The sequence below is a fragment of the Pagrus pagrus genome, assembly GCF_965226575.1.
Source record: "Pagrus pagrus genome assembly, chromosome: 3".
Classification (NCBI taxonomy): domain Eukaryota; kingdom Metazoa; phylum Chordata; class Actinopteri; order Spariformes; family Sparidae; genus Pagrus; species Pagrus pagrus.
The window spans coordinates 2076142-2091261 of record NC_140187.1 but is presented as its reverse complement, the minus strand read 5'-3'; the positions used below and the strand labels follow the sequence as shown (position 1 = coordinate 2091261).

Genomic DNA, 15120 nt, shown 5'->3' with positions numbered 1-15120 from the left:
GCAGAAAAGTGCTGCAGCTTTGAACTTCACTTCTGTTTGGCCGGCAGCCATCAGATAAGACTTTTAATCTGCAGGCTTTGTTGATCCGAGTGTCGGCGTGATGTGACGCTCGACTAGAATCAGCTTTTAAAAACATGAGCAGAAAGTCTGCAGCGTGCTCGCTGATCTCTATCTGCGTCTCTGCTACCGACCAGAACCTCTCTGTGACCGACCAGAACCTCTCCGTCACTTCTCTTTTTAAAGTCAAGTGCCGACTTCCACTGAGCTCCTCACTCGCGTTAACGTTCAGTTTTCACTCAGCAGTCGGCCGGATGATCGACTCCGACTGAGAGGAAGTCAAGTGGCTCCAACAGCCTCCACTCGGCTCTCAGCAGGTAGCAGACACACTGCAGCAGCTTCAGTGACCTCACACATCGTTCATTTCTTCACTTGTTCTCACAAAGACGAAAAATAAAACAGCTTCACTGTTTTCTCTGATAAATTCAGACTCCATACTGCAGCCAGGAGGTGGAGGGAGTCTTCAGATCTGTGAGTTAAACCTGAACGTCTCTGCATGCTGCCTGCACCCAGAGCCCCCCCCCCCCAACTCCTCTAGATAGTTTTTATCAATGAAAATAAAAACTGTGCTGCGAAAATGATCATTCTCATTAATCATGAGTCACATTGCTGTCGTAATATCTGTAAAAATCACCACAGTGTGATTTATTTTAGCATATTTTGTTTTAAGAGGTTCTGGAAAAGAGTGTGCACCTCGACACAAGACAGAAGAAGATGGACGTCTGCACCGACACGATGACGACGTTTATTTTAATGGACTTTAACGATTAATGAACCAAGAAGCAGGATTCAGTGACATCTAGAGGCGAGGCTGCAGACTGCAGCAAACCAGATACGCCTCGTCTCAAACTTCCCTACGCTGGCTGGTAGAGACGTGAGAAACGCCCTCTGTAGGGTTCAGTTTGTCCTTTCAAGGCTACTGTAGAAACATGGCGGACTCTGTGGGAGAGGACCTGTAGGTCTGTAAGAGTCATCGTGAGGTGACGTAAACACAACAACTCAGTGTCAGCTGATTTCACACTAATGAAAACATTATTATGAATATTAAATTACAATAAATCACCATAAATCCTTTAATTTATTTAGTCAGTAAAAGTAATTGTCCACTATTTTATTAAATGTAAACACCAAAGTAAAGTACACAAACCTACAAACTGTTCTGAAGTAAAGTAATCGAGTAAATGTACATGTTTACATTCACACACACACACACGCACACACACACACACATCCTACAGGTGTGTGTGTGTCAGCGTCACTCCATTATCATCACCACAGCAGAACTACCGTCTGAGAGGAGACACAATGACACAATACAGCAGGAAAACAACAATCTACACACACACACACACAGCAGGAAACAGCCATCCCCCTCACAGATTGTGCAGCAGAGGGGGTGTTGAACTCATAACAGGAAAGGCAGCGGACAATTGGGGGACGTTTACTCACAGAGGACTCAGAGACAGACTGACAGAGACACAGACAGACGGACTCAGCTGAAGTATCTGAGACATGAGTGACAGACAGCTCCTCCACTGACCTGAGGACAGTTTGAGCGAAGCAGCTTGTAAATAAACTCGGTCAGTTTCATCACATCAGCTCTGAGAACAGAAACATGTGAAGCATCGAAGGCTTTTGAAGCAGCAGCTCCACATGAGCGTCCCTACAGAGACATAACACAGGAAAGTGGTCTGTTTCAAAACCTTTTTGGATGATGAGGTTAAAAATATATTCCTCATTAAACTGAATCACCTCCAACAGCCCTGGAAACATTTCAATGACCACCAAAACTCCTACAAGAAGTCCTGGAACCCCATTAACTACCACCAAATATCCTCTGAAACCTCCTCACTGTCCAAAAACCATACAAGGACTCCTGGAACATGTTCACTGACCAAAACTAAGGTCTCCTGGAATATAATGTCAAGTTTTCATGACCACCCAAAGTCCTCCATGACCATGAACAACTCTACAGAAGGTCCTGGAAACCTTTTGATAACCTGAAAATATCCTCCAAGAACCCCTGGAACATCCTCAGTGACCAAAACCAAGGTTTCCTGGAATATCCTCAATGACCACACCTGCCGCTTCAGGGACTCCTTCAGCCCTGTCAATGACCACCAACTCTTCTAAAAGAAACCTCCTTGAAACTCCATCAATAACCATTAAAATGTCCTTCAAGGACTTCACAAAATCAGCTCCAAGGACCCTGGAAACTTCTCAATGACCACCAGCAGCAGTCTGATTTACAGACAGACAGTGAACTGTTGGTCTTCATCCTGACTGATTCTTCAGGAGCAGCTGAACATCACATTAAACTGGGTTTTCTACCAGCTTCTCTCCGAACTGGACTTCAGGTTCTGTTCGAAGAATCAAGAACAAATCCTGAACATCTCTGTGAGCTTCAGTCTGACACCAGCAGCACTTTAATGACACAGTGAACTGTTTCTCTCAGCAGCAGCGCATCATTTCACTGAATAAACCCGTCTTAAACTCACCGGTCAGGACTCTCTGCGGGGCTCTGCGGGACTCTGCGGGGCTCAGTTTAATCCGGACCCTGGACGTGATGCGGCGGCTACAGGACAGCTGAGTGTCGGCTCACCTGGAGGTTCTGGACGGTATAAACACTCTGCAGTGAGTTCACATGTGAGCTGGACTGAAGCTGGGCTCCTTCACAATAAGAGCCTCTGCTGCTGCTGATGGTGCATTCAGGTGCTGCTCGGAAACTTCAACTACCAAGAACTGCAAGGCTGTTAGACGTTTTTTTCTGCCTGATGTGTCGTAGATAAAATTGTGTTTTTCAATAAAACATTTCAGCAAAAGTGAATGAACAGAAGTTGGCAAACAAAATATAAAAAAATACAATAAAGTGGTAAAAATGTCTGTGTCTCAATGTGCAAGAGTGTTAATATAGTTTTTGCTTCTTATTTAACAGTTTCAACTGCACTTAACTTATATTAATATATATATATATTTTTTTTTTACTTATTACCACTGTTTTAATTGATGATCTCCATGTTTGCTATCCCCTTTGCTGCTGTAATATAATATAATATAGTATAATATAAGATAAGATAAGATAATAGATTTAAATATGACTAAATAAAATGAAAATGTTTCAATAAAAGAAAAACAACAGATACAAATTCACATGATGTCTGCACAAGTGGATTCGTTAAAAGACAAACAAAAAAACTATAAAAACAACAGGAAAAAATAATAACATAACAAAATATAAAAATACTCATCATAATGGACTGGAAGAGGCACGATACTAAAATATCTCAGTATAAGTATATTGTACTTTTCTTACAGATCTGAGTGTTAGTAGCCATTTCTGTTGTGTCACTTTTTTGCAGAAAGACTTTACAGGCATTAAAAGGAGAAACACTCTGATTTTAAAAGATATAAATATTACAAATATTCATCCTTTGTGTTATTCTTTGTCTTCTTTTCTCACCTTTTGTCTCTATTTACTCAGTTTTTCTTCATTCTGTCTAATTTCCCCCAGAAAACCTCAGGAGCAGCCAGCAGACTGACTTCTGTGCTGGATTGTTAATTTATTTTTCAAATGTGAGGTGTGGTTATGAATTGCTGTATTTCCCACAGCACACGATGTCCCCAAACACACCTTCAGCCACCCTTTAGCCATCATTGTATAAACCACAGCGCCCCCTGGTGACGTCACACTGTCAACACAGAAACACTGTTCACAGGACTCAGCTCAGGATGATAGTATAAAACTTTATTATGAATCTGTAACTGAATACATTTTACAGTTTTTATTATGTTGTATAAAATAATGATGACAATTTTCATTTTTCTCTGTAAAAGTTGAGAAACACACAGAAAGCAGAGTACACGTGCTTCCTCAGACGCTGTGAGAACATTCCTGCCTCTGTCCGTTAGATATAAAATACAAAGTGGTTAAACATTTAAACAATCACAGAAACATCGACACACAACTCAACAACAAGCTACACAACTCGGACGGCTTGAAACATATAGAAACAAAGACATTTGACTCAAACATCCCAAGAAACTGTTAATACATTCAGCTATTTATTATAAACCGGCCAGAAATATGAGTCCAGCCTCAAACGCTGCGTGGAGCTGAAACAATCAGTCGATCAACAGAAAATGAAATGAAATTATCAATTTGATAATTTATTAATCGTTTTAGAATAAATGTCAAACATTTGCTGCTTCCAGCCTCGTAAATGTGAGACTTCTCTGCTTTTCTTTGGTATTTAAGACAAAATAATTCTTGATACACAGACAGATATAGATATAACTGATGTCATGCTGGATTCCCACCACCACACATACACACACACACATATATATATATATATATATAAATATATATATATATATATTGTATTATACTGTCACTGTAACCTCCGTCTAAGTTTGAAACCCGGCCCAATGATGTCATTCTATACCACAAAGTTGATATATATAAAGATAAACCACAGATTTCTCTGAATCCAGTAAAGAAATGCATCATTTACATCAAATCAAACACAGCTACCTGCTGATTCCTACCGTTTGATTCATCTACGAGTGTTAGGGGATAAAATAAATGACACGTTGGACCTTTAACACCTGAAAGGCTCACAGAAATAGACACACATGAGATTAATCATGAATCATGAATGAATCAGAACTCGTCCCATGTTCATACTTCACATTAACCAGACGTGAGTACATGTACGTACGTTAAATGGATAATTCAGTTTCCTCCTGTTCGATCCATCAGCCCAGATCACCTGTTAACATCACGTCTGTATGTTACTTATAAAATGCTACACGCAGACGGATATTTGGCAGCAAAGACTTTGTTCTCCACGCCGTACACGAAGAAGTTGTACTCTTTTCCACTGTAGGTGTAGTAAGCGTGAGTCAGAGGCACCATCTCGATGGTCTGACGCTGCAGACAGACAGAAGTCATTCAGGGTTTATCTCCGTATCAAACGATTACCTACGTTTGTTTCGTGAATGAAGAAGTTTGTACGTGTGTGTTTGTACCTGCTGCAGGATGCGACTGGTGGAAGTGAAGCGTCCAAGATGTCCGTTAATCAGTTTTGTAGAAACATCACAGATCTCCTGATCGGGGAAACCCTGGATGGGGTAAACCTGGCAGGACGAGACGGGAAAAGATCAAGATCAACGTGACAGTGTGCTAACGGCAAATCCAGTCTTCACTCTCTTCCAGCTCTGTTTCTGGTCTTGAGATAAACATCTGGCTCTTGAGCTGCTAACTGCTGCACCATGTTCACCAGCTGCTCTCTGACCGTGTCTGTCTGAGTGAACAGTGGCTTCATCGAGCTTTTTCTCTGTTTCTCTGTGAGACAGAACCAGAACCAGAACCAGAACACTGAAGTTGTGTCTGGACAGAAAAAAAAGGATGAGCTGAAAGTCATGTTAATGCTCTGTAAAGAGAGGAGCTGCAGGCTCAGCTGATGACTCTCTGTAATCATTAACACAGACATCTTTCACATCATGTCTCTGTTTTCACATGTTAAACATTATCATAAAAACATAGATTATAGCTTCTTTAACTGTAAATAAAATGATCAATCACGGCTCCAATTTCACTGTGAGCACTATGAGCTTTAAACTAAATGAACCAATGAAGGAAATATTGCAGGTTTATCCAGCAAATTTCTCTCAGCCTGGTGGAGACGGTCAGCTGTCCTTTCAGCTCACCAGGAGCTCAGATGCCGACAGGACAGCCGGTCCTACAGCTGGACATCAAACTGGACTGACTGGACGGATGCTTCAGCAGCATCCGTGTGTCACTGACATCTCACATCTCATCATAAAATAAAAGAAGAGTTTTGCTTTTACCAGGACGCTCTCGTCGATGAAGAAAGGATCTCCTGTCACCTTCTCAAACTTCTTGTCGGGGAAGTCAGGCTGACGGTCAGGAATAAAATCATCTACGTTGTTCTTCCTACACACACACACACACACACACACACACACACACACACACACAAACACACACACACACATACAGATAAAGAAAGAGATGTACACAAGAAGGAACCTGGACCACTACTGAATGCAGCGTCTATGTGTGTATGTGCATGTGGCTGTACCATGTGACAGTGAGCTGGATGAAGTGCAGCAGGTTTTGGCTGCCGTGACAAACAGAGCAGGTCTTGAATCCTTGGCCATGACAGGAGATACACCTGGAGGAGGGAGGGAAGAAAGACTGAGCAGCCTGTTCACACGTCAACATCACAGCAGGACACGAAACAGGTGAAAGATTTAGTGTAAAATAAATGAACACACGAGCAGAGCTGCTGCTGAGACAGAGAGGACTGACTCTGACACGACGCACAGCTGGAGTTAAGTGTGGAAACACGTAATCAAAGGAGTCTTTGGACAAATAAATCACAACTCGTGTCTATTTCATCACCATTCATTATGTTTTTGTTGGAGTTTGATTCCCTCAGCTCTCCTCTCACCTCTTACGGCCTCTCCCATGACAAGCAGAACAACGTGAGGTCCCGGAGGACCTTTTGTGATTCCCAGGCTGCTTTCTGTGACCTTTGCCATGGCAGCTTATACAACGCTTCTGCAACAGGAGAGAAAAATTCAGACTGAGAGAGAGAAGAGAGCGCAGGCAGAGCGGACAACAGGAGGGACAACACTCCTCCTGGAGCGACCGTGACCGTGACGCCGTGTGCATAATGAGATAAACGTTTGAAATGTGTCAACCAGGAGCTGCTTTCACACAAGTGGCATCAGTTTGACAGCTACAGTGCAAAGTAGGACGAGGACGTGGTTTAATAATCTACTGCAGATAAAGTTACTAACAAAAAGTGTGTTTAACTGAACGCTATACTTTCAACATTTTTGCCGTCAGACAGCCGCTGAAAGTCCAAAACAGCTGATTTGCGGCGTAACACAGTGCATGACAGGCACATCTGCACTTGTGCGGAGGAATATGGACGTTGTTCGGCTGAGGGAATGTAGTGCCAGAGGAAAGGCCTGACTGACGGAGATGTAAAGCGCCAAAAACCAGGATATATTTTTTGGGTGTTTTTTCTTTTAGGCGTTTAAACACGACTGCCTGTCGCCGTTTAGCAGCACGATGTTCTGCTTCTCCACACAGAAGGAGAGCTGACGGTCATACCTCATACAACCCAAACTATCACTTGATCACTTTAAATGATTAAGGAATAATTAAAATATCCCTGACTGCCACAGGGCTTGGTTATACTACACAGCTTTCAAGGTGGTCAGATCACCAAGCTGTTCACACGACAGAACCTTCTGTCTGTAATAAAGTCTGACAGTCGATGAGGTTTGCACTCTACATGACTGATCAACGACAGCGTCACACAGGTGAGACGTGACACGGGGAAGACGCGGTCCAAACTGTTGACGTGGAAAATCAGGGCTGAGTTCCTTCAGTATGAACTGAGCTTCAGTTTGATTTAGTACAAAGAAAAACACAAAACATTTTTAAAAAGTCTCACCTGTCCTCTGCCGTGGCAGCCGGTACAACGAACTCTCCCACAGCCGCTGCACATGTGACACACCTAAATGCACACACACACACACACACACACACACACACACACACACACACACACACACACACACACACGCGCGTTGTCACTACATTGAGAACACTAACATGGGCGACAAAAATAACACATCGGTAGAGCAGAGAGCTTGACTGCCTTGATCTGTACCTTCACGATGGACGAGTGCGGCACGCGGACCTTCTCCACCTTGTCGGTGAATCTGGGAGGCAGCTGGACGGGAATGTCCCACGGCTGAGGACTCACACCGTACTGAGGACCGTCGACCAGCTGTCCTGTTTGACAGAAGGAAACAGACGACTTCATTACTGAAGATTAACTCAGGTCACCATCCTAAATTTAGCATGTTAGCATTCTTTATATCAACGTTAATCTTGATAAGGTGAGAGTAAAGTTTTACCCTGGAAAGGTTCAAACTGCCAGCCGCTGGTTCTGGTCTCAGTGTAGGTCTCCAGGCGGTACTGCAGGAGGAGGACAGTTTCCCCAAAGAGTGTTTTTTATTTCAGATTATAAGACACTCTGAAATCATTGTATGTTTTGCATTTGAATGGCAACATTAAATTACATCAGGCCAAAGGTGAAACAGATCATTAAAGCGTTAGATTGTACTTTGTTATTGCAATATATTAAGTCAATACACCTTTTTATAACACAAGCAACATCTAGTGAGGATCAATGCTAGCATTATAATGCTAGGCTAACTAGCATCTGCTTTTTAAATGGATTTCAATCAAGCCAACACAAGAGCTCCTTCCTCATGTCGGAGGGGAAGAAGAGACCGAAGAGGACGCTGACGAGGACGCTAAGAAGACAAAAAGTGACAAGAGTAAATCTCAGACTGGCTTTCAGTCGTTGGCGACATCTTCATGAAAACAAACAGCCTGCAGACAGACGTCGAGCTGGACTTCCTGCTGTTGGACTCGTCTGTAATATAAGTTAGCTTCCTCTCCGAGTGTAGAGGAGAAACTACGATGGCCAATAAAAACATAAAGTCCGTCTAGAGTCAGTTTTTGATTGGTCTGTTCTGGGCTACTCTACAAACATGGCGGTGCAACATGGCGGACCCTGTGGAGGAGGACCTCTCCCTCTGGAGACAGAAACAGCTCAACACTTCTTAGTTTCAGGTGATTATCCAACATTTCTGCCCACAGATCGCCCTAAATCCTAAATCCTACACACTGGATCTCTGAGATGAATCAAACCATTCAAAGCTTCTTTCAAACTAAGATGTGGATGTGACGTTTGATGTGACACCATCATGTCCTATAACATGTTCACAGGTGGAGATGTGCTCCTACCCTGTACACAGTGACGGGTTTGAGCTCTTTGAAGGTGAGGTTCCTGGCAGGTTTGGAGCTGTACCTCCACTTCGATTCGACAAACTTGAGCAGAGCGTCTCTGGCCACGTCCTCCGACACTGTGGGGACGCTGGAGGAGGAAACACACATCGAGATTAACCACAGACTCATCAACAAAGTGTTTCACAAGTACGGTGAACTACTGATGTGTGTTACCTGACGTTGGGCACCAAAGTGTTCCTGTTGAGCTCAGGCTGGGGGTTGTAGGCCGGGGGAGGTGGGTACAGAGGGTTATCTCCCTCTGCATGAACATCAACACAAACACAGAAACAGGGAGATGAAGGTTTAGAAATGTCAAAGAAAAAAACAAAAGTCGAGAGAAGACGACAACAGACACACCTCCTCCTTTGTGGCCCTGGTATCCATGAACGTCATCCAGCCAGCCAGGAGGGGGCGCTGAAGGTCCCTCCTCTGGTATGTTTGGATCGAACGCACCTGAAAGGACGAGGAAGAGAAGAAGAAGCTGTCACTGATGTCAAACATAAAAGAGGATGATGGATGAAGCGCTGACATTTCTCTGTGCACGTCCATCTGTTTCTCTTCCTGTGTCCGTAAAGTCTAACAGCTTTATCTTTAAGCCTTTGTTTTCCTCGTTTCCTTATAAAAGCTTGGTTGTCATGAGAAGTCACGTGCTAACAGTGGAAATCAGCTTCTCTTCTCTGCAGCATGTGAAGGAGGGGCGGACAGCGCTTGTGTCAGTGGAGCAGGAAGGGAGGATGCATTCTTGGAGAGAGGCTGTCAGGAAACTGGCTGCAGGCTGGAGAAACACGAGGCGCTTCATACAGTCACATCATCAACAGTCACATCATCAACAGTCACATCATCAACATCATCTTCTCTAAACCAGAGTCACAAAGACACCAAACCACCTCGTTCTGCTGCAGTTTTCATACGTCGCATATCAGACAACAAGTGCACCAACTTATCAGTGACAGGCCAACAAAAACAGGCTCTATGGAGGAAATAGCCTCAGAGCAGCTCGGGGGGAAAACACCAGTTTATGCCAACACAAAAGTAAAAGGGGAGTTTTGGTGGCAGTGTAGATAAGCCACAGAAAGTTACATTCACTTCCACTTAACTGCGCTCTGACAGCGCCGCAGCAGACCCCACCCGGCCCTCGCTCCGTGCAGGTTACACAAACTGCACAGCAAACCACAGCGTGTCCTGACACACACCCTGTGTTCATCTTTGTTTCTCTAAAGGTTACAGCTCCATGGATCCCTGAGCTCTGCAAATAACACACGGCACACCTCGAAAAGGCTCAAACAGGATCAGATCCCCGATGCACTTTATGACATATTAATGCCGTCTTGAGTAAATGTCATCACCTTAAGTCCACACGTTATCGCTGCTGCTTTAAACTGGTTCAACAGCACTGATAACTAATCATTAGCCAGCGTGTGATTGTGAGAAACCAAAAAAAACATGATTGTTTATTTAAAACGCTACAGAACATGTTAGGTGGCAGCCAGCTGGGTAAAAAAAGCAGATCTGAATCAAGCAGAAAAGTTAATTTTTGATGTTGCATGTGACGTAGTGGACCCCGAGTTTGGACTCTGGAATTTGATTCAAGAATGAATTCTCTGATTCTTGACTTCATGAGTCAACGCAGACAAAAGAGGCCTGAAGATGTTTAGGGTGAAGATACAACAGCTACTCAGCTTGTGTCTGAAGACTCAACTCTGCTGCTGATGAAGAACATGTGATGTGGCTGAAATCGGACCTGGAGATGAGATTGTTTTCATAAAATCTTCCAGGTTCTGACATGAACTATAAACACGGGTCGGGCCGCTCCTACACTGTAAACTCTCACCGTCACAGCTGTTAATGTGTAACCATCAAATACTAAAACACTTTCCACCGTCCGCTCAGATTCACAGTGTGAAGCTACAAACACTCAGCCCGGCTCTGACCGAAGGTAAGAATATGAGCCAATCAGCATCCAGAGCTCATTAATAATCACTTCATGTTGTGTTTACTTAAAGGGCCGGTGCGTTGGATCCAGTGGCAATAAACCAAACTGCTGGGCTACTGTAATGGATGCAGGCGTGGAAGCCCAACTTACTTTTACACTTATTTATAAAAAATGCAATAAGTCTTTACATCAAACAACTACTGACCTCTCAGTGTGCTCAGTACTCATGCTGAGACAAGAAGGTGCAGCATGGCTGACTCTACTGAAGAGGCTCAATCTAACGTAACTCTTGATTATACACTAATAAAAACATAATTATGAATATAACACATCATGTCTGCCAACAGATCCTTCTGAATCCTTCACACTGGACCTTGAATCTGCACAAAAACTCAAGTATAAAAACTATTATTTGTGGTTTTAAGCGCTGTGGGAAGTGTTTCTTGGTCAGAACCGTCTGCAAATCAAACTAAAAGAAAGTCACTGATCAGCAGAAAAAGTGTTGAACTGTTCCTTAATGTGCCCCTTCAGACCCCTCATGAGCAGACAGAGAGACGATATGATCATTTAAACATCAGCGTCACACAGTTTTTAATGAAATCTGGATGAATAATGAGTCTTTGTTGATCAGCTGTGTGAATATGAGCCTCGCTGTGTTGACTGGCTGTTTCACTGCTGTCTGACTGTAATAATAAACTGTGACTGCAGCTAGGCAGCATCAGAAACACAACCAAACAAAATACCAGAGAATATCGTGTTTTTACACAATGTAGTATTACATAAAAGTACACAATAGTGCCGTGATTGAGACGCTTCCGGGGCTCCGGACGCTTTTAGAGTTTGCGTCATGATTTTGCTCGACACAACAACAGCGACTCCTCAGAGTGTTTTTCACGAGACGTGTTTTCTTCGAGATAAAAATAATTCGGAGTCGGTCTGCCGTACACAATACCTCCGGCTGAGGGGATAAAAATATCAGCGAGAAGGTGTTTCCCCAAAGAGATCTGTGCTGAGATGGACCGAGTGTGAGAACAGCATGAGGGAGGGAGACAGAGCCTCATTAAGACGGAGGGAGGGCGGGGGAGAAGGAATGTGAGGGAGAACAAAGCCGGACTGATTACTGAGGCTTTCTCTGGACAATGCATCCAAAATACTCCTGCAGAACTTCTTGTGCCCTGAACTCAGCCACAGACCGGACTGGACCGGACAGTGCTGAGACACGCAGGCCCGCAGGCGGTCGACAGTAAAACATGCACAACAAATGTTGGAGGCTGAGGTTTTCCTGCCGTGACGCTGGTATTTATCATCCATTCAGACTGAGTGTGTGTCATCACGGCAAAATGTGGCCATGCAGCGACTATCTGGCAGGAACTTACACAACTTTGTGAAGTGATTTGAGTATTTTTCCTGGTGTTCATCTTTTGTCAGCACAGTTGCATCACAAATGTGCGAGATGCAACCCCGAACAGGTCGTCACTGACATCAGACTGAAGGCCGAGTTAGAAGAAGGTGTCTGAGGATTTAGGGACCCAGAACGAAGGAGGCTGAAGAAGATCAGACCCCACGGGCCCCCCGACTTTACGGCCCTGGTCCGCATTTGTTTTAAGTTGTTGATCAGTGTGACCCAGCTTCAACCAGTCTGTCTGTCTGTCTGTCTGTCTGTGGACACATTACATCAGCGTGATGACATCACTACTGTGCAGTCAGAACACTTCACAGGTGTGTAGCTGAAATCAAAATCAGCGCCCGACTGATAAATTTGTTTGCCGATGCCGACCTGTCACAGATCTGTTCAGTATCTGTGTATATGATGTCTGATATGTGATATATGAAGACATATATATATTTTTTTTTTTTTGAAAACATGCTATTGAGGTTCACTGACATCGTTTAAAACGATAAAGTTTATTGTTACACTCTTAATTCACGGTCTCTGTTTGGCAGCTTTGTCACAGTCGTCTGATAACCCAATTTTAAGGATCTTTGCTAAAAATGTGAGTATATCAGCTGATACAAGCAATATATCAGAATTTTTCATTCCCTCGTATCGGTATCAGCATCGGCCAATCAACTTTAAACCTGGACACGGCCTTGGAGGCGGAGCCCCGCTGATTCCTATCGAAGCCGCTCAGCGTCGTTATTAAGCCAAAAAAGCTCAACTTCCCAGCGATAAAAGTACCCAGATCTTCCTTGTTGTGCGTCCCACAGAGCGAGCTGGCTAACTTCCAGTTTACCGCCCGGCTTACTTGAATGGGAATAAAATCATTTAACCGTGCGGCTCTTCTAGACTTTCCAAACGTTATTGGAGCGAATGGCTCAAACTCTGACAGTGAGTGGAGTCTCTTCTCGGAGGTTGTGAAACTCAAAAACACGTATGCTTTATCTTTCACAACGTTTACTCATGGGAAAAGTCTGTTTTGGCCGCAGTGCATCATGGGACGGTGTAATTACACAGTGTGGCCACTATGAGAACTGGCGTCAGAGCCTGGCGCTGCTCCAGGGGTTTCGGCATCGGACACAAAAATTGAGCACGCTCGAGCTCTTCATCAAAATGTGGGCTGAGTTAGAAGATGGCTGTGGTCCGAGCGAGGGGGAGTAGAGACGTGTTGACTGTGGATCTGACGAGTCGAGACATTTAAAGACGTCGTGTTGAGACATAAGACAGAACAAAACAAGCACAAGTGCATCGACGCAGCCTCGAACAGTATCACAGCTGCAATCACGTAGAACAACAACTGACCAACAGGGAACGAACACTTGTCTCCTGCAACCGCTGCGACAAACCATCAGAGCAAACAACACACCGAACTGTTAAAGGGGCACTACGTAGATCTGGAGAATACATTCAGAATTTAAATATTTTTTATAATAATACAAACTCAGAAATATTTATTTTCTCCATCACTGAATAAACCAGCTGTTCTCTGAAGCTAGAAAGGTGGCAGGGTCCGCCACATATAAACAAAGTGAAACAGTATAAATTGTGTTGTATTTAAGGTCAGTTTGTTTATTCCTGAAAACAAAGAGTTTGATTATTTACTTTGTTCAGGCAGAAAAAAATCAGTTAATGAAGATCTTTTACAAAAATGACGTAGTGCTCCTTTAATCAAGGACTTAACCAGCTGCAGCTAAGTGAGAAAAACAAACACATTCAGGACATTTCATCCTGAACAACACAATAATGAACCTTAAAGTCTTATATTTCACATTAACTCCCATGAAAAGTTTCCACAGTTGATCTCGTGTTGATATTAAACACACTGACTCATGTTCATGTGTAATAAAAGACAAATACACTTTATGATGCAGCTGTAAATCAATAAATCAGCAGTTTGATCTCAGATCATCACAGGAACAATCACGTGAGCTGGTAACAGAACTTTGAGCGGGATTAAAGATCCAACACAGAGTCTCTGGTACTGGTTCCAGAACAAGAATCAAACTGGTGAAACTGAACAGAACCTTCAGGAAACAGACTGAAAATATTCTGAAGTCAACGACAGTTAAATTAATGTGAACCAGAACCGACAGGTTTAACTTTCTGACTCGGGTTCAACCTGTTCGAGTCCAGCTGAAGCTCCTCAGCTCGGACGGGTTAAAAACACCGAGCAGCAGATAAACTGTGGACTCGTGTTAAAGTATTTGAAAGTATTTGAAAGTATTTAAAGTATTCAAAGTATTCAAAGTATTCAGTATTTCTCTCGGGGGGTTAAAGGACAGGAACTCACCCAGATCTTCGTCCTTCTCGTCCATTTCTCGTCTCTCTCACTCGTTTGACGTGATGAAGCTCCGGAACGTAAAGATGCCTCCATCAAGACGTCACAGTGTCCGCGAGGGACAGGTGCGACTTCCGGTTAGGATTTAAAAAATAAAAGTCTGAGAAAGAGCTTTATCAAAGTCGGTGATGGAATGTAAATAAGCAGTGTTGTTGTTGTTGTTGTTGTTGTTGTTGTTGTTGTTGTTGTGAACCATGAAGTCTGACTGGGATAAAAGATAAAGTGTTAATATGCTACTTTGTAAAACAGCGAAAAGTGAAATCAATCAATCAATCAATCTTTATTTATACATCACCTTTCAAATTCTTTCAAATCGAAGTGCTTTTCAAGTGTTTGAAAGAGAAAAAAACATGTTATTAAAAACACGTTAAGAGACTGATGCACATCAATTGCAATACAATTGGAAATCAGATTTAATAAACAGACTCTGATCATCAAAAATCTGATCT

At 43.2% G+C, this 15120-nt stretch overlaps 2 protein-coding genes across 2 annotated transcripts in view; both read right to left on the bottom strand.

The window, feature by feature from the left end:
* Nucleotides 1-2695, bottom strand: part of LOC311255276 (semaphorin-3D) — a 74883-nt gene extending 72188 nt beyond the window's left edge. The window contains exon 1 of the mRNA XM_084349618.1: nt 2556-2695. The gene's annotated coding sequence lies outside the window, so the exon portion shown is untranslated. The remainder of the gene's footprint in view (nt 1-2555) is intronic.
* A 1086-nt stretch (nt 2696-3781) lies between these two features.
* On the bottom strand, nt 3782-14865 carry LOC311253401 (protein SSUH2 homolog). The gene is made up of 12 exons (XM_084347335.1): nt 14624-14865; nt 9320-9415; nt 9137-9221; nt 8921-9050; nt 8023-8083; nt 7773-7897; nt 7554-7616; nt 6537-6646; nt 6165-6257; nt 5911-6016; nt 5089-5196; nt 3782-4990 (listed from the first exon to the last, which is right to left on the bottom strand). The coding sequence occupies exons 1-12, from the start codon at nt 14646-14648 to the stop codon at nt 4856-4858; spliced, it is 1137 nt and encodes a 378-aa protein (XP_084203461.1). The 5' UTR covers nt 14649-14865; the 3' UTR covers nt 3782-4855.
* Nucleotides 14866-15120: the final 255 nt, after the last annotated feature.